At 42.4% G+C, this 24,832-nt stretch overlaps 1 protein-coding gene across 1 annotated transcript; it reads right to left on the reverse strand.

Annotated features, from left to right (window-relative positions):
- Positions 1 to 4,969: 4,969 nt before the first annotated feature.
- mtnr1aa (melatonin receptor 1A a) lies at positions 4,970 to 24,832 on the reverse strand. The gene is made up of 2 exons (XM_053619439.1): positions 24,618 to 24,832; positions 4,970 to 5,832 (listed from the first exon to the last, which is right to left on the reverse strand). Exons 1-2 carry the CDS (start codon positions 24,793 to 24,795, stop codon positions 4,970 to 4,972), a joined length of 1,041 nt encoding a protein of 346 aa, XP_053475414.1. The 5' UTR covers positions 24,796 to 24,832.

A 24,832-nucleotide genomic window follows, 5' to 3' on the forward strand; every position in this document is an offset into this window, starting at 1 on the left:
ATTTACGTACGGAAGACGTTTCAGTTTGTAGAAAACATATCTCCCGTAGGGATTTTAACTAGCTGGAGTGGATTTAAACCCCAAAAGCAAATATTATACATATGCAGTGTTTGTATTGAAATTGTAATGTGTATCTATATCTTTACAGCAAAAACAGAAAATAAGCACCGGATGCGACAGAGACACATGTTTTAACATAGTTATTTGTACAGTTATCTGATTGTTTATGCAATCGCTTGACATTTTTCCATTGCTGTATTTCCAACCAATGAACAAAAGAGTTTCAAGGAGTGAAAGAGTTTCACGAGGACGTTTCCACGCCTCTCAGACGAGGTTTGTTTGCTTTATCGGTCATTTAATTGTGTCCAAACCAAAACCAGATCACAAACAGTTCAAAAGTATTCCATTTGCTTTGATCTGGACTCGGCAAACCGACTAACAGGCTTGTTGTTGTTGTTGTCGCCGATATATTTCCGCCCACTACGGTCTCCGTCCTGCAGGGTTCCCTGTTTTAGTCCATAACTGATACACGCTAAATTGGCCTGCGCACTGCCGATTCCAGGAAACAAGATTTCAAAGAAAAGATTTCTGAAATAAGTCCTCAGCTGGCGTAAACTTCCTACGTCTCTGCTTGCCTTACGTTTCTGACTGTGATGGCGTTTCTTTGTAGCGGAATTTGACCGTGTTTCGAGAGGGAAAACCTGTCAGAGTGCAGGAAAGTGTAATAGACAACCTAATAATAATAATTATATGTAATCCTGACTGGAAAGTGCTCTTTGGTATAGAACAGCGGACGCTGTGTTATGTAGGAACGAAATATTTCAGGAGAGAGGAAAAAAAAGAGAGAGAGAGAGAGAATACAAGCTAATTTATGGACAGAACATTATGGGCGATTAAGTAATTATCTAATACAGACGTTACACATCCGGAATTGATTTCAAAAATGATCCATTCCAGGAAAATGTATGAACAAGGCGCCGGTTTTCCCCCGAAGTCCTCCGTTTGCAAACGAACGCCCTGTAATCAGAGCTCGGGACAAATTGACGGCTGTTTGGGTAAACGGTGGCTCGATGTCACTCTTTATATCGTACAACAAGACCTGACGTTTAGCCAGGCGTTTAAGGTTTCTAATTAAGACATTCCTGACGCTACGGAGGGTCGTCTGACACGTCAAAGATGGTGAAACGTTTCAACCAATCAGAAGGCTCTGTGCTTGATCCATAAGTTAAAACTGGAATATTGTAAAGACAAAGAAAGAGGAGTTTAAAAGCTGAACTCCTGGGATTTCTGGGAACTCACGACCATCTGATCTTAACCTCTTACGTTATGTCGATTCATTTACATCAGGAGTGTCCGATCTTATCCGGAAAGGGCCGGTGTGGGTGCAGGTTTTCATTCCAACGCAGCAGGAGACACACCTGATTCCACCTGTTTAAATCAGTTGATCTTGGCTTTCAATAGACTCAGGTGTGGCTTCTGCTCGGTCGGAATGAAAACCCGCACCCACACCACACCGGCCCTTTCCGGATAAGATTGGACACCCCTGCTTTACATTACACGTAGATAACCTAAACTGAATGAAACCGACCTCCATATCTGATCAAATTGAGCGGTATCAATCTGTTAAAATATCACATGCATGTTTTTCTCTACTGTTCCATCAAAACGCAACGACGTTTTCCGGCTTCGGAACGTCTTCGGGGTTTGGACTACATCACGGGGGGGTCTCACACTTGCAAATTCGTAATGTGGAAACGATTTAGGTTTGGGTTTGGGTTATGGATACGGATTGGGTTCTACCTTTTCTTACAGCTTTCTTCGTATGAAACTGTCCGGATTACGACTACATCAGTCTTCGGCAATTGAATCCGTACGGATTTCTCACGCCGACGTTCGTCGCTTGTTCCCAACCCCCGACTCCAAGCTTGTACTAAGCACAACTTAGCACTCATTACTAATAAAACAATATGTCAAATTAAGCTCCTTTAGTATCCAAACAACATACACAAAAAAAAGTTCTAGTATTCCTTAACTTTTCTTGGGGAAACTTTCAAGCAGAAGCCTTGTAGGAAGCTAACAACTGTCCAAAGAAGCAAAGAAGAACCCTGTTTGGACAGGATTAGCGTTCTGGACATGCTGTATGTCTGTTAAATGATAGTTGTGCTGGTGGTGAGATCTTACTGGTGGTGTTTATGTAATGGATTGTAACCCTCATATTACCGAAATATAAGTATCCGGCGTATTGTAATCGGAATATTGTAATTCCACGTCATTTTCCTTTTTAAAGAAATCTCGGGCAGAGAGTAATAATTAGCAAGGCAGCAGGGATACCAGTTGGACCGAACGGTGCGTATCTGATTTTCCCGTCGATAGATGGTTGATCTCAGAGCTTTGCTATGCGTGCCGTCAGAACAGCTGAGAATTCCCCGGAAAGCAGGAGGTTAAATCCTATAAAGATTGCATCCGATTGGATTATCTCTTCCTCTCGTCATGTGTGCAAGACAGATTGGAGTGTTATCATGTCCCCTGCTTGGCAGCGTGGCGTTCTCTGGGTCAGGGCTGCAAACTGAATGAATAAATAAGTATTTACAGGTCTGTATGAAAGCCCAGGCTCCAGCTGATGTACATTATTTAGAGAGTCGATCGTTGGCGCTACATGATAGTACTCTGACTATCTGTGTTTAAACAATGATGAATCCACGTTATATAAAGGGTATAAATGGAGACTAGTCTGAGGCGTCGTCAGCAGTCGAGTTAGGAAATGGTATGTGTGTATAACGTGTGATTTGTTCTATGGTACAACAAATGATGCTTTCATTAGCAGCACCTGTATAACTACTGGCTAGAATAACTAGCGAGTTCACTCGGTAAAAGCGTTGTGGGTTAACTGTAAGGTTTGGACCCTTCTGATTCTGGTAAGTCTGTCCTTTACAAATATCATTTAGAGTTTCAATCAAAGGGGGCAGGACGGTGCAGCACGTAGAACCGCAACTCCATGGTCTGCGGCCCAATCCAGAGCACGTTTCGTGCTTAAGAACATATCTGAAGTGTTTTTCATTACCATTTCATACGACATCACACTATACCACAACTGCTGCCAATTGTGAGGACCAAATACAGATCGAATTGCGTCTTCAAACTGCTAAGCTACTGATTGCAATAACTGAAGAGGAAGCAAGGGATGCATATTCTTATTTTACCGTCACTGAGTGGATTAGCACGATAAAAACGGCCTCAACCGAACACTCCTAACACCGCACTGCGCACTTTATTTCAGCCACGCTAGCTACTGTAGTTATCGCTATGCCGTGACGGTGTTTCGCTAACGTCATCGCGCACATCCGCTGGAGTTAGGAGCTAGACTTGCGAACGAAACAAAATGTCGTTCTAACATTTAGTCTTATCCTTTCAAACCTTCAAATCTCCACAAGTAGACCAGCTTTATTAGCTAGCTCGCTACATGACGCGACGTTTCTGTCAGCAGCAAGTATTGCTAGCGTTCGCCAAAAGTACACTAAGTTAGCTAGCTAGCTAGCTAGTTTGGGGATAATCGACTTACCCTCTCTATAACGAGCGTTTTCTCCAGAGTTCCTGGGCTCTTAAAGAATGCGTTGAGAAATCCAGGATAGAGAGAGGGCCTGTGGCTTGTGTACGTGGATATTTTCTTATACAGACATTTGATACGTTTTCAGCCAGCTAAAGTGTGATTCACGGTTCTGATGAAAGGACATACGGGATCAAAGTCTCTTTTATCGATGTGGTTCGATCTAATTTAGCCTTCTTTCACACAGACTCTCGGCAAGTTCGGGATCATCAGCTCGGCATGTCGACGTCACTCCTGAGTGTCAAGAAGAAGTGAAGCTCACAGTGAAGGCCTCTGATCATCACGTTGTTTTTTTATTCATCCGTCATTTTGCATATGGACTCTTACGATCCATGCATACGAGTTAAAAGAGAGAGACAGAGCGAGAGAGAGAGAGATTTTTAAAGGAAAAAGACAGAGAAAACAGAGAAACATAAGAGAGAAGCCATATTTCTTACAGATATTGTGTTCAGAAGACGTTTGCAGGGGATTGTGGGTAAGCAGCGCTCAGGAAATATTGCTTGCTCGACGAGCAGAGAGTTAACAGTGAGGTAAATATTTTTTAAAAAACCAAAAAAAAAAAAACCTAGTGAACTCTTTTCAATGATTTATTGATGCAGGAAAGTTTTGCTGGTATTTATGTATTTTTTTATCACTGTTTTAATGTTTTATCTTCTTTTTTTTCCCCCCCTCAACGCATCACGATCCCGTCCAAACGACAGCAGACTTACAAAGAAGTTGCAAAGAAGATCTTTTTTTTTTTTTTTTTAATTTTTTTTTTCTAAATTTCATAAACATCAACAGTACCAAACATTTCGAATGAAAAAAAAAATAGACAGTATGATGACGTTAGGGTTTCAACGATAGCAACGAATCAAACTGATACTATTTTATTTCAAACGTAGCACTTTTAATAGCGCCAAAACGGGCTTTAAAAATACAAAACGAAGACACGTTACAATGCATAAAGGACGTGTTTATGCTCGTGTCAACCTGAATCCTGAACTCGATCGTGAGGTGTCGAGAGACTCGAAATAAATGAGTATGTTTATATATAGAGATTTTTTTTTTCTTTCTTTTTTTTTTTTTTTTTTTTTACACGTCATACATTACGTTTTCATTTCATAGAAAATAGTCATAGCAAATGATTTACATGTAAAACAAATAATGAGCTTGAGACACGTGAAAGCGTGTGATAATAAAAACACGTTTTTTCCCCCTGCATGTTTTGATTTGTATAAAGATGAGAATCCACCTTTTTGTTGCGTTTGCTAGCGGGTGGTCTTCAATCAAGCTGGTTTTGTTTTGTTCTTGGTTCGTAGTAAGAGCACCTTCCTTGAGAATTTTCACATATACAGTGTATATATATATATATATATATATATGTCACACTGAGTCCACTTTGTCCTGGTTGTTGTTGGTGAAGGGCGGCGACGGTTTGTTCCGGAGCCTCTCCTGCGCATCGTTCGAGTTTTCCGGAAAGAACACGGACGTTGTGCAGAGAGACAAGATGATGCGCTTGTATTCACGGCGGAAGTTCTGGTTGAGCGCACCGTAGACGATGGCGTTCAGGCAGCTGTTGAAGTACGCCAGAAAGTAGCTGGCTACAAAGAGCCACTCGGGGACAGCTCGCTCGGGCGCTACAGCCACAGCTAGGCCAATGGCGTTAAGTGGCGCCCAGCATACGGCGAAAAGCACAAAGACGGCGAACATAGTCACGAAGTTGCGCACGTCCTGCGGCATCACGCCACCCGGTCGGGTCTCAGGCCGCGCTCGCCTCCGCGCCCGGATTACCAACACCCATATGCGCAGGTAACAGTAGGCCACCACTAGTATGGGCAGCAGGAAGTGGAAGGAGACGACGGCGAGGGTGTATGCGGCGCTGGCCGACTGCGCGAACGTGCACGAGTAGACCCGATCGTCGTAGCGGAGCGACCCGACGAACACGTTGGGCACCACAGCCAGCACGCTCAGCGTCCAGATCAGCGCCACGTAGCACGCCGAGTTGCGCTCGCTGAACAGCCGCTCGTAGCGCAGGCTGTGGCAGATGTAGCAGTAGCGGTTCACAGCAATGCCTGCGATGTTGAAAATCGACCCGACTACGCTGACGCCCATCAGGAAGCCGCTGATCTGGCACTGCGCTGCGCCCACGCGCCAACCGTGCCCGAAGATGGCCGTCAGCACCAGGGGGTACGGGTACAGAGCAACCACCAGGTCGGCGACAGCCAGACTCACCACGAAGATGTTACCTGAGAGCAAGAAAGAGAGACAGAAAATGAGTGTGTTAGCAAACCATCACACCAATATGTTCCACACCTCTAACTCACACACTTAGAAATATATGTACACTCTGTCTGGAGAACATGATGCTTCACAGGACTTAAACCCACGTTCCTGCCATGCTCAGATTCCAAACATGGCTCCAGAGATATGACCTTGGATGGTATTACTTAGGAATCGCCGGAGTCAATCCTCCAGTGGCGCATCCCTGCGCAGAGGATTAGCAGCCGCGGTCACAAAAACGAAAGGTCTTCATGGGTGTCGCGCAAAACGCTTCAGAGACAAATCCGTACATTCCTTTTTATACATTTATTACTCTAGATTAATCTTCTGAGGTGGGACGCAAGTGCGGTATTTATTAGGCGTAGGAATCATCGTGATTGTCTGCGTGAATCAAGGAACAAGGATACGACGTTAAACGGGCCATTTTCAGTCAAGCTAATCAAAGTGTAACACAGAACAGGTGAGTACGATCAGTAACAGACCAATGTGGAGTCAGGAGCAAAACAAATACACATGGCAACACGAACATAGCATGAATCAAAATAAAACAAAACGCAAGTGCAGGAATTTGGGACGTAAAGAAGGAGTGTGTTAATGTTGGCTCGTTTCCGAATCATTCTGGTGGACAGGAAGTCGAGACGAAATGGAAGTCATAACGACAGACGTGATAAAAATCTATAAAAATCGAGTAATTTCGATTTAGGTTAATCGGGAAACTTTGCTCGGAATCTGCTAAGCTTTCAGGCTCTCCGCTGGACTCCTTTCACGCCTCGCAGACCAGATCGTTGCTGACAGCCAAGGTCTCAAGGGTCGTCTCCATGGTGACTCCTCGCACGCACAGTTTCCTGAAACTGAATGAATTAAGGACGCGAGAGGAAGAGGAAAAGGAAGAAAACATCCCTGCCCTTAAAAAACAAACCATCCGCTGGCCTGGGCAGCCATGATCTACGCCGATGTTTAAGCTGTCAATCAAACTGCCTCGGCTTTTTAGAACTTCACAGACGCGCGCCTTTTTTCTTTTGTTCCTTTCAAGCCCAACTTTGCTGGCAAGATTTCTCAGAAACTCTTGATTCCTCAGGGAGAACTGCCGGTTAGCAGGAAAGACATTTTCCAGCTTTCAAGGCTGAGAAAAATATTTTCAGCAGCGAGTAAACTCTCGGCGCTTTTAAGGATTTACTAGCTATGTCTTTAGCTCAGGTAGAAAACGTCAGATTTTCACACAAGTCCTAAACAAAGAGAACGCAATTAAACAAACGAGACTAAAATATTACACTGTCATTTATTTACTGAGGAAAATGATCCAATATTACACATCTGTGAGCGGCAAAAGTATGTGAACGTCTAGGATTAGCAGCTCGTTTGAAGGTGAAATTAGACTCAGGTGTTCTCAATCGAAGGGATGACGAACACGGATCTATCAGAGTCTGATCTTCACAACACTTGTTTGTGGAAGTGGATCATGGCACGAACAAAGGAGATTTCTGAGGACCTCAGTAAAAGAGTTGTTGAAGCTTATCAGGCTGGAAAAGGTCACAAAACCATCTCTAAAGGGTTTGGACTCCACCAATCCACAGTCAGAGAGATTGTGTACAAATGGAGGAAATTCAAGACTATGGTTACCCTCTCCAGGAGTGATCGAACAACAAGGTCACTCCAAGGGCAAGGCGTGTAATAGGTCTTAAAGGAACCCTGGGTAACTTCTAAACAACTAAAGTCCTCTCTCACATTGGCTAATGTTAATGTTCATGAGTCCACCATCAGGAGAACACTGAACAACAAATGGTGCGCATGGCAGGGCTCACACCTCCAGGGTCGGGGGTTCGATTCGCACCGTGGCCCTGTGTGTGCGGAGTTTGCGTGTTCTCCCCGTGCTGCAGGGGTTTCCTCCGGGTACTCCGGTTTCCTCCTCCAGTCCAAACACATGCACGGTAGGCTGATTGGCGTGTCTAAAGTGTCCGTAGTGTATGAATGGGTGTGTGAGTGTGTATGTGATTGTGCCCTGCGATGGATTGGCATCCTGTCCAGGGTATACCCCGCCTTGTGCCCCATGCTCCCTGGGATAGACTCCAGGTTCCCCGCGACCCTGAAAAGGATAAAGCGGTATAGAAGATGGATGGATGGATGGATTTTCTGACAAGTTTTTTTTTGGCCTATTATTTAAAACTACTGCGTGGAAGACTGGATTAGACTCGACATCACAGCACTACACCCAATTAAACCCAACCCAGTGTCCAGCCCAAAACAAATCTCACAGGTGTTACACTGTTTACAAATAAATATCATACAATGCGTTTTAAAGGTGCGGTTTGTAAAATAAAAAAAAAAAATGTTTATTGACTGGAACAATTAAAATAATTTCAAATCTAACAAATCTAAATCTAAAAAACATTTTCCTACAGTAAGTCTGGCTAGTTATTAGCAGCCCAGAAATTAGCTCCACCCCCCAGCTGGAACAATGCATTTTTTTTTTTAAAGGTGGGGTTTGTAACTTTTAAATGTGTTTATAGATATGTAATGATCATACAGTTTCACAATAAAGCCATGCAAGAGATTTTTTCCAGGGTTCTTTTTTTGTTTGTTTTCTGGCCCAGATATTAGCTCCGCCTCCCAGTTGAAGCTGAATCGCTCAGCTTTGCCTCTTAGAAGAGAAAAAAAAACCTACGAGATAAACAGTTTCAGCGGAGAGGGTGTGGTCTAGTTGTTGTTATTGTTGGTCGTGATGTCTTTAATGTAATTGTCATTCTTCAAATGACCAGCAGAGGGCTCTAAACATTACACACTGCTCCTTTAATGAAGCAGTATTAAAACAGACAATAGGAAATAGGCCTTTCGTCAGCTTGTTCTCGTCTTCTTATGTGTCTTGTGGGAAATAAAGCCCAGCTATGATAATGCTTTATAAGTGACAAAGACAAATGACAAACGAGGGAGTTTCTCTCCCCCTCACTTTCCTTCTACCGTCTTCTTTGCACGTCAAATCTCTACAATCTGCTCCAGAATGAATGTTCTTCTATAAACCACAAATCAGGACCTAAAGCTAATACTGGAATGATTGATTTATGTCACCGCTGTCTCTGTGGACCATTAGCTGAGCGAGTGTGAGTGGACGTGTCACTGAGTTCCACCGGATTTATAGGATTTCGATGTTGTGGTTTCGAAATAAGAGCAGCTTCAAAAAAACAAACAAGATGGGATTATCGCGGTCTCTCTCTCTTCGCCTCCTTCCCTTTGCACTGGTTTGAGAAGATCTGAACGAGTGACCATTGAGCACAGAGAGAGAGAGAGAGAGAGAGAGTGCGTGAATGCATGAATATTTGAACGAAGGACTCTTTTATGTTCTAGTGCCACAGACAGTGTGAACATGAGAACAGGAAGTGAATATAATGCTTTCTTAACTAAAGATCATGATCTGGCAACCGTGTACACAGCCGCAATCTTCATCAATATCTGCAATCCACTTGATATAAATATCTGCAAAGTACTCAATATAAAGTAGTCTGGCTTTAAGACCTACGAGCTCGTGTGTAAGCTGACGTGGACTGACGTGCCATTATAAAGTCCTCTACTGCTGGCAATCGTGTCATCACAACCGACATCTTTGTGAAGCTTCCAGAGACAAGGACCCGAGTCTCGGAGTCTTAGACAAAGCAGGGATAAATTACCCGGGTGCTGTCGCACACCTCGCACACCTTGTCAGCTTGCATGCTGGGAATTCAGCTGGGATTCGAGCTGACAGCTCCATGTTGAAGACACACACTGTATGAGACGTGACATACGGACAGCCCTCACTACACAAATCACTGTCACGTCTGTAATGTCAAGTGTCGCCGTGCCAGCTTCAAACACAGCCACCGGTTCACCGAGACGAGGTGAAGGTCCCGTCTGTCTCGCTGCGTGAAAACGAAGGAAGTGAATGCCAAAATAGACTGGGTCTAGAACTCCATCCAGAACATCTAGCACTGGAATCGTAATCCTGGAGAGAAGAAAAAAAATCCAGATGTGGTTTTAAAAAAAAAAATCTGAATTTTCTTTTCATGGCTTCTGCAACGTTTTGGTTTGAGGATTCATCCCAGAATGATCTGGAACTGGAAATGTTGTTCTAGAATTCTTTTATAGTCATGGGTCTCAAAACCTTTTGGGCAAAATAATGTATTGCTTGGAAGTTCCTAGTTCTGGAAGTATAGTTCTGTTTGAACATTCTGGAACTCTCTGCCAAGTTGTGGTACCAGAGTATGTTCAGAATGAGAAAATTCCAAAAACAATTTGGAACACTCATTCCAGAATGAGAAAATGCTGGAATGGTGTCCTAAAACTCCTAAATTCCAAAGTTTTTTTAAAAAAAAAAATAGATAAACAAAAATCATTCCAGAATTACAAAACACTGGAACCGTTCTGAAAGAATTAGAAAATTCTGGAAACCTTCTGGAACACGATTTCTAGAATAAATTTTTTTAAAAAAATTAAAAAGGGAATATTCGGGAACACTAATTCCAGAAGAAGAAAATTCTGGAAAAACGCTAATTCCAAAGTCGGAAAACTGCACAATTACAAAAACACTGGAAGCATTCTGCAACAAAAATGTGAGAATTTGAAAATTCTGGAACACTAACTCCAGAATAGGAAAATTCCAGAAACATTTCTGTAACATTAATTCCATAATGAGAAAATTCCAGAATTACAAAAGCACTGGAACCATTCTGAATCATAAGTATGAGAACGTTCGTTACTGCAGTAGAATGCTGCCGCTCTAGAACTCTAGACCTTGACAAACCTGAAGTTTCTTCTTAAACCTTTATGTTTAAAGACTCCTCCCAGAACGTTCTGATTCTGGATTCTGGACTGATTCTTAGTCGTCTGGTAAATGTCCTGGAACTCTATTTCTGCAGTCTTGCAATCCTTAAAATTTCTCCCTGGACCTCAGAGGATCACGATGATCTCTTTTCGGATTCCGATTCTGGAATCGGTGTTCGTTTCAATTGCTCTGAAACTCTCTGGCGTTACTCATGAAATTGTATGGGCCTTGAATCCCATCTGGAACATTGTGGATCTTGAGGTGTGGATCTGGCCCAGCGTTTGGATCTTGTAATCCCGGAACTCTCGACAGTCCCTACACACTTGTCTACTACAAGACGAGGAAACGTAATCAGTTTGACCTTGATGGAATAATCCTTTAACCTAATTATCGAACTTTATTACTTGCACTACACGATGAAATGGTGTCCTGCCTCCAACATATTTCCAGTTTGATGTGACTTCATTCACTGGTGGGAATAAATTAGATTAAAGTTAATTGGACACTGGTGTTGGATGGGAATATTATCCGTGGTAATACATGATCTACCCGAGACCACACTGGAAAAATTCCAGACCAAAATATCCAGGGAAAATGTGTGTGTGTGTGGGGGGGGGGGGGGGGGGGGGGGGGGGGTCAGGTATGGAAATGTTAAGGTCTCCAGAAGAAGAAAACACACACAGATGTGGGTGAGATTAAAAGAAGAAGACATAAAACTTGAAAATCAGAGAAAAACTGTAGATTTTCAAGCCCCGCTGGAATCACCATCAAAGGACGCTGAGCTTTGAGTGTGTGTGTGTGTGTGTGTGTGTGTGTGTGAGTGTTAGTGTGTCACCTCTGATGGAGAAGTGCCCACTGGCCACCACATTGCTCACACAGAAACTAGGCTCGCTTCGGTTCTCAGCGGGACAAAATGGCCTCCTAGAGATTCTGGCTCTCAAACCGTGTCAACGCTTTCGAGGGAGTAAGCGAGATCTGGCAGCCCATGGCAAGAACTTTTTTGTAAGTGGTGCAAGATCGTGGCGAGGACGTAAAGCAAAGGAGATTAGGAAAACACTAAGGAGTTCAGACTCCGAGATGCGTCCTGACACAAGAACACTAGTCTGCCTGATTCATCATCGTGCTCCACTTCTGCTTGGAGCTTCTGCACTTGTGACTCACCTCCTGCTGCTCTGACCGGATATCCTAAAGATTCATAAAAACATTCTCGCCCTTCCTTCAGGGGATACTTTCGAGTGTATGAATGTTCACGCTTGCGTTCTCGCTCCAGCACTGGGGTTGTTTTGTGTTGGCTCTCAGCACCAGCGCAGTGTGTTGTGGAGGAACGGTTTCGCTCCCAGCGTCAGGGTTTTCTCGGTTACGTAACAGGCCAGAAGAGACTGTCATAAGTCCAGCGGATGCAATTAAAGTCTAGCCACTCGCCTACGAGCGTGTGTTCGCGTGAGCCGCTTAAGACCCGAGGCGAGCACGGGAACGCGCTTCACACTGATCACGCTGTGTCTGAGAATCATAATGTGGGATCTTTTCATCGCAAAAGATCGTCTTTATTTTCAGATTTAAAAGATAATTAGTGAGGACTTTACATTCATAACTAAAGAAACGCTATCAAATCTACAGTACGCTCCGAATTATTCTGTTAACTCCTCTCACACACACACACACACACACACACACACACTTCGTATCTGTCTTTCAGTTTCCCTTGTGCTGTGACCTCATGTTCTCTGCCTCCATTTCTATCATCTGTTTCTCACTCCATCCATCCATCCATCCAAAGACTCCTTTCTTTTTTTTTTTAAACACACACACACACACACACACGCTCTCACTGAGTAAAACAAATAACAAATGAGAGAAGTCATCCGCCCGTCCTTCTAGTTCTCCGAGTCTCTCTCTCGGTCTCTCCTTTTTTCTTTTTCTTTGTCTGTCTGTCTCTCTCTCCTCTGTTTATCTCCATCTCTTTCACACAATCTGTCCCTTCCTGTCACGCTCTCTCTCGCTCTCGCTCTCTCTCTGCCCCTATTCTTTATGTCTGTCTCTCTCCCATCTGTCTGTCTCTCTTTCTGTCTCACTCTCTCTCCTCTGCCAGTCTGTCTTTCTCTTTCTATAACTTTCTCTCACCCCTCTTGTCTGACTTTCTTTCTCTCTCTGTCTTGTTTTCTCTGTCTTTATGTATTGCTCTCTCTCTCTCTCTCTCTCTCTCGCCTTCTCTCTCAAACATGTTTCTCTTCAGGTGGTTTCATTCCATGTGACATGTCTGTCTGTGTGCATCATTCAGACTGTGTCTCCTGCTGTTAGTTTGTCTGCACACACACACACACACACACACACACACACACACACACACACACATACCTGTAATAATGTCTGCCAATAATAGTTTGCTGCAGAAGCCAGTTCACACGCAACTCTGAACCGATTAAAAAAAACACACACACACACACAAAAAAACACACACACATTCAGGTTTTCTGTGTTTATGAGGACCTTCCATTGACTTCCAAATACTGAGTCTTTTCTTAATAATTTACCAACACAACTGAGGTAAATGTTGATATTCCTGACATTTATGTCTGACTTATACTGTCACTGCACTTTTCCTTTGTGTGTATTAAAGGAGTTAACGGTTAAAAGCTAGCGAGAGCAGTCGTTAGCCTATGCTAATTTGTGCTTGGTGTCTGCCTCTCACTTGCCTTGCAGCAGTATTCTCGTAAGCTAAACAGTGCTTATTATTATATTTCCATTTTTAAAACACACATGCTCTCGTTGTACCTGCCTGAATTAACCCAAATGCTTTTTTTTTTAAGCAGGATTTGTTTTGTTTAATACAATCTGTTTTTTGTTTTGTTTTTACCTCATGAACGTTTGGTTTAGCGGCCCGTGCTAAGCGGTATTCCAGTGCAATTCTAGTCAGAGTCTTTTGTTAACATTTGACCCACGGATCTGAGGTAAATGTCGATATTCCTGATATTTTTTGCCTCACTTATACTGTCACGTCACCATTGTTCCATTGTGTGTATTAAAGAAGCTGCTGGTTAAAAGCTAGCTCGATCAGTTGTCAGCTTTAGCTAGCTTATTCTTCTCGTAATTGAGAATACCGAAAAATCTTTCTAAAAAGTGTTGCGTTTACGTTCCCATTTTAAAGCCCGTCACCGTACCCGCTGAAAACGTTCCGCCGTTAAGCCAGATGCCGAAATGAAAGCGATACCAGATCAGCGCTTGTTTGTCAGTTGAGTCTGAAACGAAACGCTGATGCTAGAAAAAGCCTTTTGAACAACACCGAGATAATGAGGCGAAGTTTTGAGAGCGTGTCAGCATGTCAGGCTCGAGTATGTGTGGGTGGTTTTTATTTAGTTATTTATTTATTTATTTATTTTAATAACGCCGCCTGTGTGTTTTTAAGTCGTCTGCCCTGACAGGCAGGATCCGCTCGAGTAGAAGCCTTTCTGTCTCACTTCTGTTCACGTTAACCTGGACAACAATTGGGGGGAGAACAGGGTGAGATGGAAGAGAGTGGGGGTGGGGTGGGGTGTGGGGGCGGGGTTGGAGAGACAGGTTTTTAATGAGAAAGGCAGCCATAACGGAGAAAGCAACAGACGAAATGCATATCATATCTCACATATCATACCGACGGTCTTCTGTTCTTGTTTTCACAGAGACATGGGAGACAGCCGGATAAAGCAGAGATGGGTGAATAGATCAAAAAAAGGGACGTTTATAACATTAATCAAAGCCTCTTTATTTCTTTACGGCTTGGCTTGTGGATTTAACAAAGACGTGCTTTGTTTTTTTTTTCTCCCAAGACACAGCGTGGAACAGAAAGATAGATAGAGCGAGAGCGCCGAAGGGAAAACTGAAGGAAATCGCAGAGTTTCCGGACGACATGACAGAACGTGAAGGAAAGACACGTTTGCGATTTCAACGACAGCGTCGAGCGATTATTTTCTCTCAATTCGTAGTCTGCACAAATTAGGGATGATTCCGTAACGCCACAAAAGATCCGCTCGAATATTCCTTGCGCGGCACGCGCGGTCCGACGTTTCTTTAGTTCCCCATTCACGACTTCAGTTCCTACCTGCCATTAAGTCGCATTTACGTGTGTGACACACAAAAATAATGGAAGAACATCCTACGCCCGTGCTCTCGTCTCATCGTATACGACCTCTCATTAAACGTGTAAAGATATTACCAAGAAAAATAAAGCTTTAGAGGAAGCAGGAGATATCCTAGGTGCTGCCGGTGAGTGTAGAAAGCTAGTACAGTTAGCGCGCTAATCTGCTGAACAGTGCACGCAACACTACTGCTGTCTGCTACAGCATGAAACCCTGCAAAACACACATTAAAAGAAATGTTAGATACTGTTTGATTGCCACCGAGTGTGCATGTGTGTGTGAGTATGAACAGTGAATCCTACAGGGGTTAGATACATGATTTGACTTGACAGGAGAGAATATGGTCAGTGTAGAGCAGTTCAGGCAATAAATTCTTCACAGAACATTGTTAGGGGAAATACAAGGACAAATAAGTACTTCTGCTCTCTTAAAGGTGGAACTTTTAATAAACATTCGAGCAAAAATACTGTATTTCAAAGTGGATTATGCGATGAGAGTTACATCTCTGAAACGTTCACATTCCAGGACGAAGACGCCTCGATGAAAGTGACGAATCGATCTGATCTGTCGATCCTGGTGTACAGCGTTATAAGGAGGATTTGATCGTCTCGGTCAAAATGTTAGAACGTTAACGATATTGAGTGATGGAACGAGGTCAGCTTTGAGTGGACTCTCAGCTGCTTTATTCTGTGGGGGGATAAAAATGTGAAAATGATATTATTGACTATAGCAGTATCCTACCCGCAGCGTTTAAGCAGATTACAGCTGAGCCCATCTGCGTTATAGAAGAAGGCAAAAATAAAGAGCGAAAAATAAAGAGTGTTTCACATGGACAAATCGGGGACGAGATATCCTGACATGTTAAAGGCTTCTGAATAGCTGACACACGCTGAATGAAGCTGGAAGCGTGTGTAGGTACACCATCAACTTCTATATTTACATCATCAACTTCTATAGTTACAGCAACAACTTCTATAGTTAAAGCAACAACTTCTACAGCTACAATAAAATCTTCCTTGGTTACACCCTCAACTTCTACAGCTACAGCAACAACTTCTACAGCTACAATATCAACTTCCTTCGTTATAGCATCAACTTCTATAGTTACAGCAACAACTTCTATAGTTACAGCAACAACTTCTACAGTTACAATATCTACTTCCTTAGTTATACCATCAACTTCTATAGTTACAGCAACCACTTCTATAGTTACACCCTCAACTTCTACAGCTACAGCAACAACTTCTACAGCTACAATATCAACTTCCTTCGTTATAGCATCAACTTCTATAGTTAAAGTAACAACTTCTATAGTTACAGCAACAACTTCTATAGTTACACCCTCAACTTCTACAGCTACAGCAACAACTTCTACAATATAAACTTCCTTAGTTATACCATCAACTTCTATAATTTCAGCAACAACTTCAGTAGTTCTAGCATCAACGAAAAGAATACAAAGACTCTCCCATGCTTAGGGTAGCCTGAAATCGAATTGAATATTTGTCCACTTGAGCTACTCTACAGGTCTAATCTAAACTTTTATTCACTCTCAAATTGTTCCAAAACCCGTTTTGATGCCGACTGAACACGTGAGCATAAACACACACGGCATGCCGACAAAACACACACCTGATCACAGCAGGGGTCACTGAATCAGGGGCGCACAGACATCCTGATTCATCCTGAAGGACTTGTTGAGGAGAGGAAAAGTGGAGTGTAGAGCAAGTTATTTCACAACTCACTTGTGGCGTCCATTATAGAAGGAAATATTCTTTCAGTTTACAAAAAGAACAGACGGTATAAAGGTACAAAAAAAAAACTGTGCACACGTGACACCGCAGCACTGCGGGAGGTAGCAGTGCCTCATTCTGACTCTCAGTGCACATTCTAGGACACAAACAGAAAGACAGGAGAACGTGATAAACTTCCTTTAATTACTGACCTGATTCAAAAGCTGCCGCACTTCATCAAGCAGCCTGGTGGAATCAGATCTGAACCTAAAAGAGAATACTGATCTACTGAAAAAAGAAGCATTGCCCATTTCCCTTGATTGCAGGTAGTTGTCTAATGGTTAGAAAGTGCCTGGAACAAGTGGCCTGCGAATGACTCCAGATAATATTCAAAGCGAATATCATGAAAAGTTTTGGAAATCCATAGAGTCCCATTGGACAACTTTGAATCCCGTTGAAACACCATTAAGACCCATTATGTTGTGATACCGACACCTAATGGAAAACAAGAACGGTCACCATCACACTCCATTACAGGTTTCTGATGGTTCCTGGTGCTTTTGTTGTTTTTTATTTTAGTGATGATATTTCCTGTTTTTCATTCGGGGTTGATATGAAAATGTGACTTAACAGTTGGCCTCTATCTAATTGTAGATGTGTTTCATGTCTTTCTAATGGGATTGATGGACACTGAATCCTATTGGAAAACCATCAGAAGCATCTAGAATTAGTCATATAGAAAATTGTTAGGGCCTTTTAATCTTGGTTCCTAGTGGTTCTTTAATGGTTTGTAATGGTGTAACATGTGACCTGGGAGAGATTCTAAACGTGTTACAGTGAAACCCAGTGAATCCCATCGGACACCTTTAAATGCCTTTGGAAAACCATTAAAAATCAGTCATGGGTTAACCTCTTAAACCGTTAGGGCAAGGTCAAACGCTATGGCTCAGCAAGAGGTCATCCAACCGCCTTAGTGTACAATTGCCTTGTGCTGATGGACCACTATGTTCATAATCCAGAAGCTGGCTGTCTAACTGGACTGTTGTTACACACTCCACGTCACACTGACATTTACTAAGTAAACAAAATCACAGAGAACCGCTGGCCCTGCTAACAACTTAGCAACTAGACAAGCTAACAGCTAGCCACACTTCACAAAAACTACGACATACAAACATATTTTTGTACCGTAGAGGACAGCTGTCTTCAAATGTTCTTTATCCAGGGTGTTTTGCTCTGTTAGTGACAGGAAATACAGGAGCTGGACCAACCTAATAACCTAAAACGTGTTTTCTTTTATGATTTGAGCCAAAAAAAAAAAAAAAACGCTATTTTTATGTCATTTTTTAAAAATCACATTTTAACATCAGTTACAAATCTGTGTTTAAAATGTCCTCTTGTGGATCCATTTCTCATATATGTATCTCCTTATTCAAGCAAATTAGAGTCTGGTCTTGTATGAGTGAAAATAACTGGCAAGATGGCCGCCGCGTGGACTGGAAGGATTTTGAGATACACGAAGTCTTCAACTAGGAAGAAGGAAGCCTGCATTTCCACAGTTTTTGTTAGCCAGCTAGCTAACAAACGCAAAGCTGAGAGGATTTCTGACAGGATTATTTTGTTTACATTGTTCAAAATGTTTACAACATCCACAGCTTAAGCTAGCCAGCTGGCTGATATACTGTACACTTAGCCATATAGACAAGATATTTAAGAAAGCATCTTTCTAAAAAAAAAATGTTTTAAATAAAACAATTTAAAAACTTCTTCTCAGAACCTTATACAGGATGTATTATTGAATTAATATAGTATATGGGTTACAAGACATCACTTGAGGAACAGCTAAATGTTTAGTAACGTTGTTAATATTGTAACTCATGCCAAGACGTTAACCGAATTTTGTGGTATGAAACGAAATGAAATGTTGGCACAGACCTAGTCTCTTACACTCTGCCATGGATAGCAGACTAGGAGTGCGGTCTTCCTGTGTTTTTGCTCAGTAAACACTTACACACCTGTTTGCAGTGACTCACATGTGGATCTAGAAATATAGTTGTTTTTTCCCCCTCATAGATGGTCAGAGTGTGTTGTAAACTAAAGCAGTAACCCAGAACGACAGCAATTAAACAAACGGCTACTGAAACCTTCAGTTATCATGAACAGTGCACTAGCAATAACTGACGTAGCATTTCCTGAGCAACTACCTCGTAATTATCACTTTTTTTCTCTCTATAGAAAGTTGTCGTACATATAGACTGGAGCAAGAGTCATTTATATGGATCACTGAGATTCTCTAGGCCCAGTTGCTCAAAAGGTTTAATCCGGATCAGATTGATCCAGATTTGGTAATCCCATGTTTCACTATCCAGGATCAGGTGATCCGTTTTACTTGTGCGTCGGTTTTTCAAAGCAACACGGGATCGGATCGCCTTGATCCGGATACAAACCTTTCAAGATGGCGAGATCCGGATTACTGGTGCTCTAGTACGTAGGCTACTAGCTATGTAAAGAACAACAGGCAGAATGCACGGGGTCATTGGAAATGTTTTTATTTGAAGACACAGAAAACAGCACACCTTTTTCAACAAACAAACAAATCATGAAGAAATTATTCACAAACACATTGGGGATATTTTGAACACGTGTTTTAAATCGTAAAATAAATCTAAATGTCCAATAGTTTAAAAAAATAAGAACGACGCAATTGTTAGAAACTACTTTTGACTGGTTCATCTCTGATGATTGTGTCCTTCACGTCGTTTGATATTGACAGCTGTTTGAGGGATTATTTATGGGGACGACATATTTGCTCTTTTTTTTTACTTGACTGTACTGAAAGGCTAATGTATACGTTATCTACTTTATCACTCTAACGGTTAAACAAATCAAAAGTTTTATGACATTTCGTTCCTGAAATCCTCCCTGAATCCACCCTTCTGCTGGGATCAGGATAATCCTGATTATTTTGGATCACAGGTTATCCCAATCCGAGCAAAAACATTTTCACAACACATACTGAAGGTTTGATCCAGATCGAAAGCCAGATTGGATGACATTGTCATGATTGGATGCCATGATCTCTAATCTGATTTCAGAATCCTTTTGTTTTTGCTTCTTCTTTCTTTCCGATCCGATCACTTCTGAACGACCGGGTCCTGATTATAAACAAACGTAAAATTCAAACGCTGCAAAATTCAGGTCATAGCATCGTAACCTTCGTTAGCATAGCTCGCTCAATTGGCGCCATATTTGTCAGTTAAAAACGGGAAAGCTTCCAACATTCAAATCATTAAAAATATAACTAAAAGGAATATGAGAATATCAAAGAGTCCTGAGTCTTATGTGGAAACATTAGTGCTGGGCGATACGATGATTAAAAAATAAATAAATAATAATGAGGATATTGTGATAAACGCTCTATTCTTAGACAGTTATGGAAATCGTCATTCATTTTTACGCCACATGTCAAACAAGTCATTTCGACAGATGTTAATGCATCACTGTGCACATATTTGTTTTAAATATAGCACTGATGTTTGGATGCCAGTGCTTTCTCGATCAGTGTGAATGTGAACGAAGCTGCACCTGGCTCTAGCGCCATACTGCTGTTGCATTTAGTAACTTTCCAGTCACATGCCTGGTCCTGTGATCACAGCGCTCATCACGGTGCCCTCAAGCCCCGTTCTCCTCCAGCACACACGGAGCCCGCCAGTCCGAAACCAAAAATAAACGAAACAACAACGACAACACAGGCTTATTCCTTTTTTTTTTTTTTTTTAATCACAGTACAGAGTAATAAAACGAATGGAAATGAATGGAATGAGTTTGCAACGTATTATTGTTTGAACTTTTAAAGCTTTGTGTAATCGAGCTAAACCTTCCTGATCTGTTGGGCCTCGATAACGAGCACACCGTCGCCACTAGTATTAAAAGAACAAGCAAACTAAGAGTGTGTCACGAACATGGATGCGCTGATGATGGATAAATGATTTATTACGGGATGGCGGTCAAGCCAAGCCGGAGCAACTGGAGAAGCCCTGGAGGAGCTGGAACGCACGGGAAGAGGCCAAACAAAACAAAGTAGAGCTTCAGAAAACAATCTGATATCAGATCTGTGCAAATATGCTGGGAATGTTGGTGGGCTGAAATAAGACAAGCCCTTCAGTTTGGACGAAAGTAATAACACGACACAACAGGAAGGACAGTCCGTGTGTGTCCAGCTACAGTAGCCTGGGGGAGGAGGAAGTGTGTCGTTTGGACACTCTGCAGTGGCTGAGCTGCATTACTGGAAGATTTAGCACGCGCAGAACGACACGGTGTACGTGTCGAGCTTGCGTTTTGTACACTGTGCTCCTAGCTAGCTGTTCACAATCCCGGTTGTGTTGCTTGCAAGGCTTTTCGGCTGGTGCCAAGACGTCTGAACCTGGAGAGGACTGCTCTCCGAGGACAAAAACACTCTTATGAAAATGAACATTTGATCTCTCTCCTACAGAATTAGCATCTTCATCCGAGATCATCACACTGAGTGGAGGCTGGAAGATCACACCTCACTATTGTTCTTCTACACTCTCTCTCTCTCTCTCTCTCTCTCTCTCTCTCTCTCTCAGTGTTGAGATCACCTTGAACTCCCCGAAGGTCTATATGCATTAGATAGTATGTTTAAAGTTGACCAGATATGTTTAGTGTCATTCAAAAGGTCTCAGTGCGTCTGGAAAAAATGCTCTCGTTCTCTCAGCAGCAGCTCAAATCACCTTTAAGATCTAGAAATGTAAAGAATACGGCATGCCGTTGGAGGCATACCTTCCCTGGGTCGACACGCACATCACCTCCTGTATGTAAATAAGGTATACTCAGCAAAAAAAAAAAAGAGAGGGAGAGAGAGAGAGAGAGAAAAAGAGCAAGAGCGAGAGAGAGAGAAAGAGCGAGAGAGATTACCACCAAGCCATAGAAATCTTAATGCACTGGGGGTGGATACACACACACACACACACACACACACACACACACACACACACACATACACACACACTCAGCTAACAGAGAGGGAGGATATCTGCTGGTAGCTGCGCACATGAAAACATCATGAATCATGATGTTTAAAATATGTTTTTAATATAATAATATTTTATTTTTTTAAATTACTGAATGATCCCACCAACTGATGAATGAATGGATGGATGGATGGATGGATGGATGGATGAGGAATGCATTTATCATGACTGAAATAAAATGCAAAAATGAATGATCAGTGATCAAATAAGCGAACGAATGAATGAACGAACCAGTGCTCAAAACCAATACGCCAATGAATGGATGCTGCAAATAAACAAATATACAAATACAACCATTTGCATGCTTTGCGAATCTTCATATTTTGCTGAAATAGCTCTAATATTGAGATTAAAGGATTGAAAAGATCACACACACACACACACACACACACACATCATCCCAAACTGTGGAACACCAAATGGCAGAAACACTATTTATGTAACTGTTTTTTATTTAATCCTGGACAGCAGGTTATTACGTAATCAAAGTACAAAGACGCGTCATTAAAAAAAAAGAAGCAGAGATTACAAAGATGTGATGGCAAAGTGGAGCGCAAACGTCAGTCGAAAGGGAGCTGGGGGGTGAGAGAAACTGAGCTCGGAAGGCTGAATGAAACTTTGAAGGATGGAAATCTGTGAATGCTCTACACACACACACACACACACACACACACACACAGAGAGAGAGAGAGAGCGAGAGAGAGAAACTGGGACATGTGCAGCTGTCACTATTGGCTGAGGAACTTATGCAGGTCTCTTACGTGGATCTGAAACCTGATCTGATCTGAAATGAACTTTCCACAACGTTCACCTTCACCCCAAATGCGGTCCATCGGCCGAGACATGTTTGCCGTGTCGTTTTCCTATCTTTAGTTTTCACTGCAGCTACAAGGCCACCGTAGCTAACGAGTAATAGAAGAATTTTCCTCGAACGCAGACATCGCAGTGGGACGAATGACATTTCTAGCTTTAGAGTACACCGGCAACAACAGCAACAACATAATAAATAAATAAACTAGCACAATAAACGTGCAAAAGAATCATTCTGAATGTAATATTAGGCTCTTTAAAGGTGTACCGTCTCCGAAAACGACGACTCAATCGGCCAAAATCGCTGATTCTGGAGGTGACAACTATAACACAGAGGTGCGAACGTTCACTGATGCTCGAGAAATACATTTAGAGCACGCGGGGGGGTGTAAACTTTTGAACAGGACGATCGGTGTAAATTGTTACAGGGTAAACATCTTACGTAGCTTCCGAAGGGGGGAAACAATATGATCTTTAATAATCTAATAACAATTTACACACCGATCATCATGTTCAAAAGTTTACACCCCCCTGGCTCTTAATGTACATGTATTAATGCGTCGTGTCGCCTTCTTGAGCGTCAGTGAACGTTTGCACCTTTTGTAATAGTCGCAATAGTTGATTTGAAGTTAATAACTGGCAGCAGTAGCATCCCAGTAGTAGCTGATCTACTAATCTGTTTCAGATTTAACACCAAAAGAAGAAGTGGGACGGTAAAAGATTTCTTTTTTTTAAAAAAAAAAAAAAAAAAAAAAAAAACCCATCCAGGGCACATGAGATCTAGGAAATATATACAAGAGTTGTAAAGTGGGTCAAAGTTAATTAGATTTCCTCGAATCGCCTCATCGTGAAGTCAGACAGAAGTTCTTCCAACATTGTTCGTGTCTCACGCTCACACGGGCGTGTCCCGATACTCGCGTCGATGTTGAAAGGAAAACGCAATCCTCTAACGCACGGGAAATGTTTCGAGTCGTATATTTATGAGGAGTTTTAGCGATTGGGATTTTAATTTGTTCGAGTTTTCTCTTCCTGTGAGAAGTTAGCGGTCGTGTCACACGTACCTTCAGTGTGTATCTTCTCCTTGCAAAGCTGTGTGATATAAAGGTTTACCTTAAAGGTACCTCAGCGATCTAGAAGATGGAACTATATCCTTTAAATATTCACATAATTAAGTAAAAGATGCAGATTATGGGTAGGAAAGACGCACTCTAGATTTTACATCACTGACCAGCTTAAGGTCCAGTTTAGCTCTTAAACGTGCTTCATTCCAGACGAGTGTGCACGTGGCCCATAAACACCAAGGACAAAACTGTTTGGGTTTTTTTTTTAAAGTAAGGATGATGATGTGCACGTTTAAAGGCGAGACGTTCCTACACGCGCACACATTTTCCTGTATCATTGTTTTGTGAGGTCCGGACAAACAAACAAACAATAAAAGTCCTGCCAAAACAAATCACGCGCGTGAAAGAAACTCAAAGAGGAGCAAAAGCCAGGGAAACGTCTATGAACACGTGCGCCGAATTAGTACCGGAGCGCGCGTCAATTAAACGCAGGAGAGCGCGCGCGCTGGCGCCGAATCAAAGTCACTGAGACGTAACGGAAGTGCAGCACGACTGCGCAGTCAACACCTGAGAAGATAAAGGCCTAAACTTGAAGAGAGAGAGAGAGGGAGAGAGAGAGAGAGGTGCAACGCGTAAACAACACGAGCGCGCGCAAAGCTCGTACGCGCATGCGTCCATTTTTAAAAGTCAAGTTTTTTTTAGAGTACACTCTATGCACGTTTCTAGGTAAATGATGCATATTAAAGGTGCAAAAGGTGTACACGTGAGGGTACCACCCCAGCAACTTGTGCCACGTGCATGGCTCTTAAAACAACTTTAAAGTCAATAAGAACCCAAAATGTTCCCAGATAGTTTAAAAAAAAAAGAAGTGCGAAATGTTTTTAATCTGATCGAGCTGATGGATCTGATTTTAAAATCCTAAGTGGTGAGCTATCTTCTCGATCATGTCCAATGAGGGAACAACATGAAGATGGTGAGAGCTCCTTGCTTTTGGAAAGCACTGCTTTGGAACAGGGTTTGGATGGAAGAACCGCTTAAATCTTCCACCTTGCATGTTTATTTTCCCAGAGGAATCTAGTGTGTGTGTTTTGTTTTTGAACTATGCAGTGGGACTACTATGCAAAAACTGTGCAATTGAGTGCCATTGAAGGAAAAGCAGCATGCCGTTTGTGGATCGCGCGCGCGCGTCACTCACCGGCGTTCCGAAGTTTCTTGTTCCGGTAGACGGAGAAAATCACCAGCAGGTTACCCAAAATATCCACCACGATGGTGAAGATCAGGAAGCAGCCGAGCGACATGGTGATCCACGGCGCTCTGTGGAGCGCGTGCTCTCCAGCGGTGGAGCCGTTCACCTGACTTTCGTTCAGAAGCATCGCGAGCCGCTCGACATCTGGCGTTTCTCACTCGACA

This window comes from Ictalurus furcatus, chromosome 29 (assembly GCF_023375685.1).
Source record: "Ictalurus furcatus strain D&B chromosome 29, Billie_1.0, whole genome shotgun sequence".
Lineage (NCBI taxonomy): Eukaryota > Metazoa > Chordata > Actinopteri > Siluriformes > Ictaluridae > Ictalurus > Ictalurus furcatus.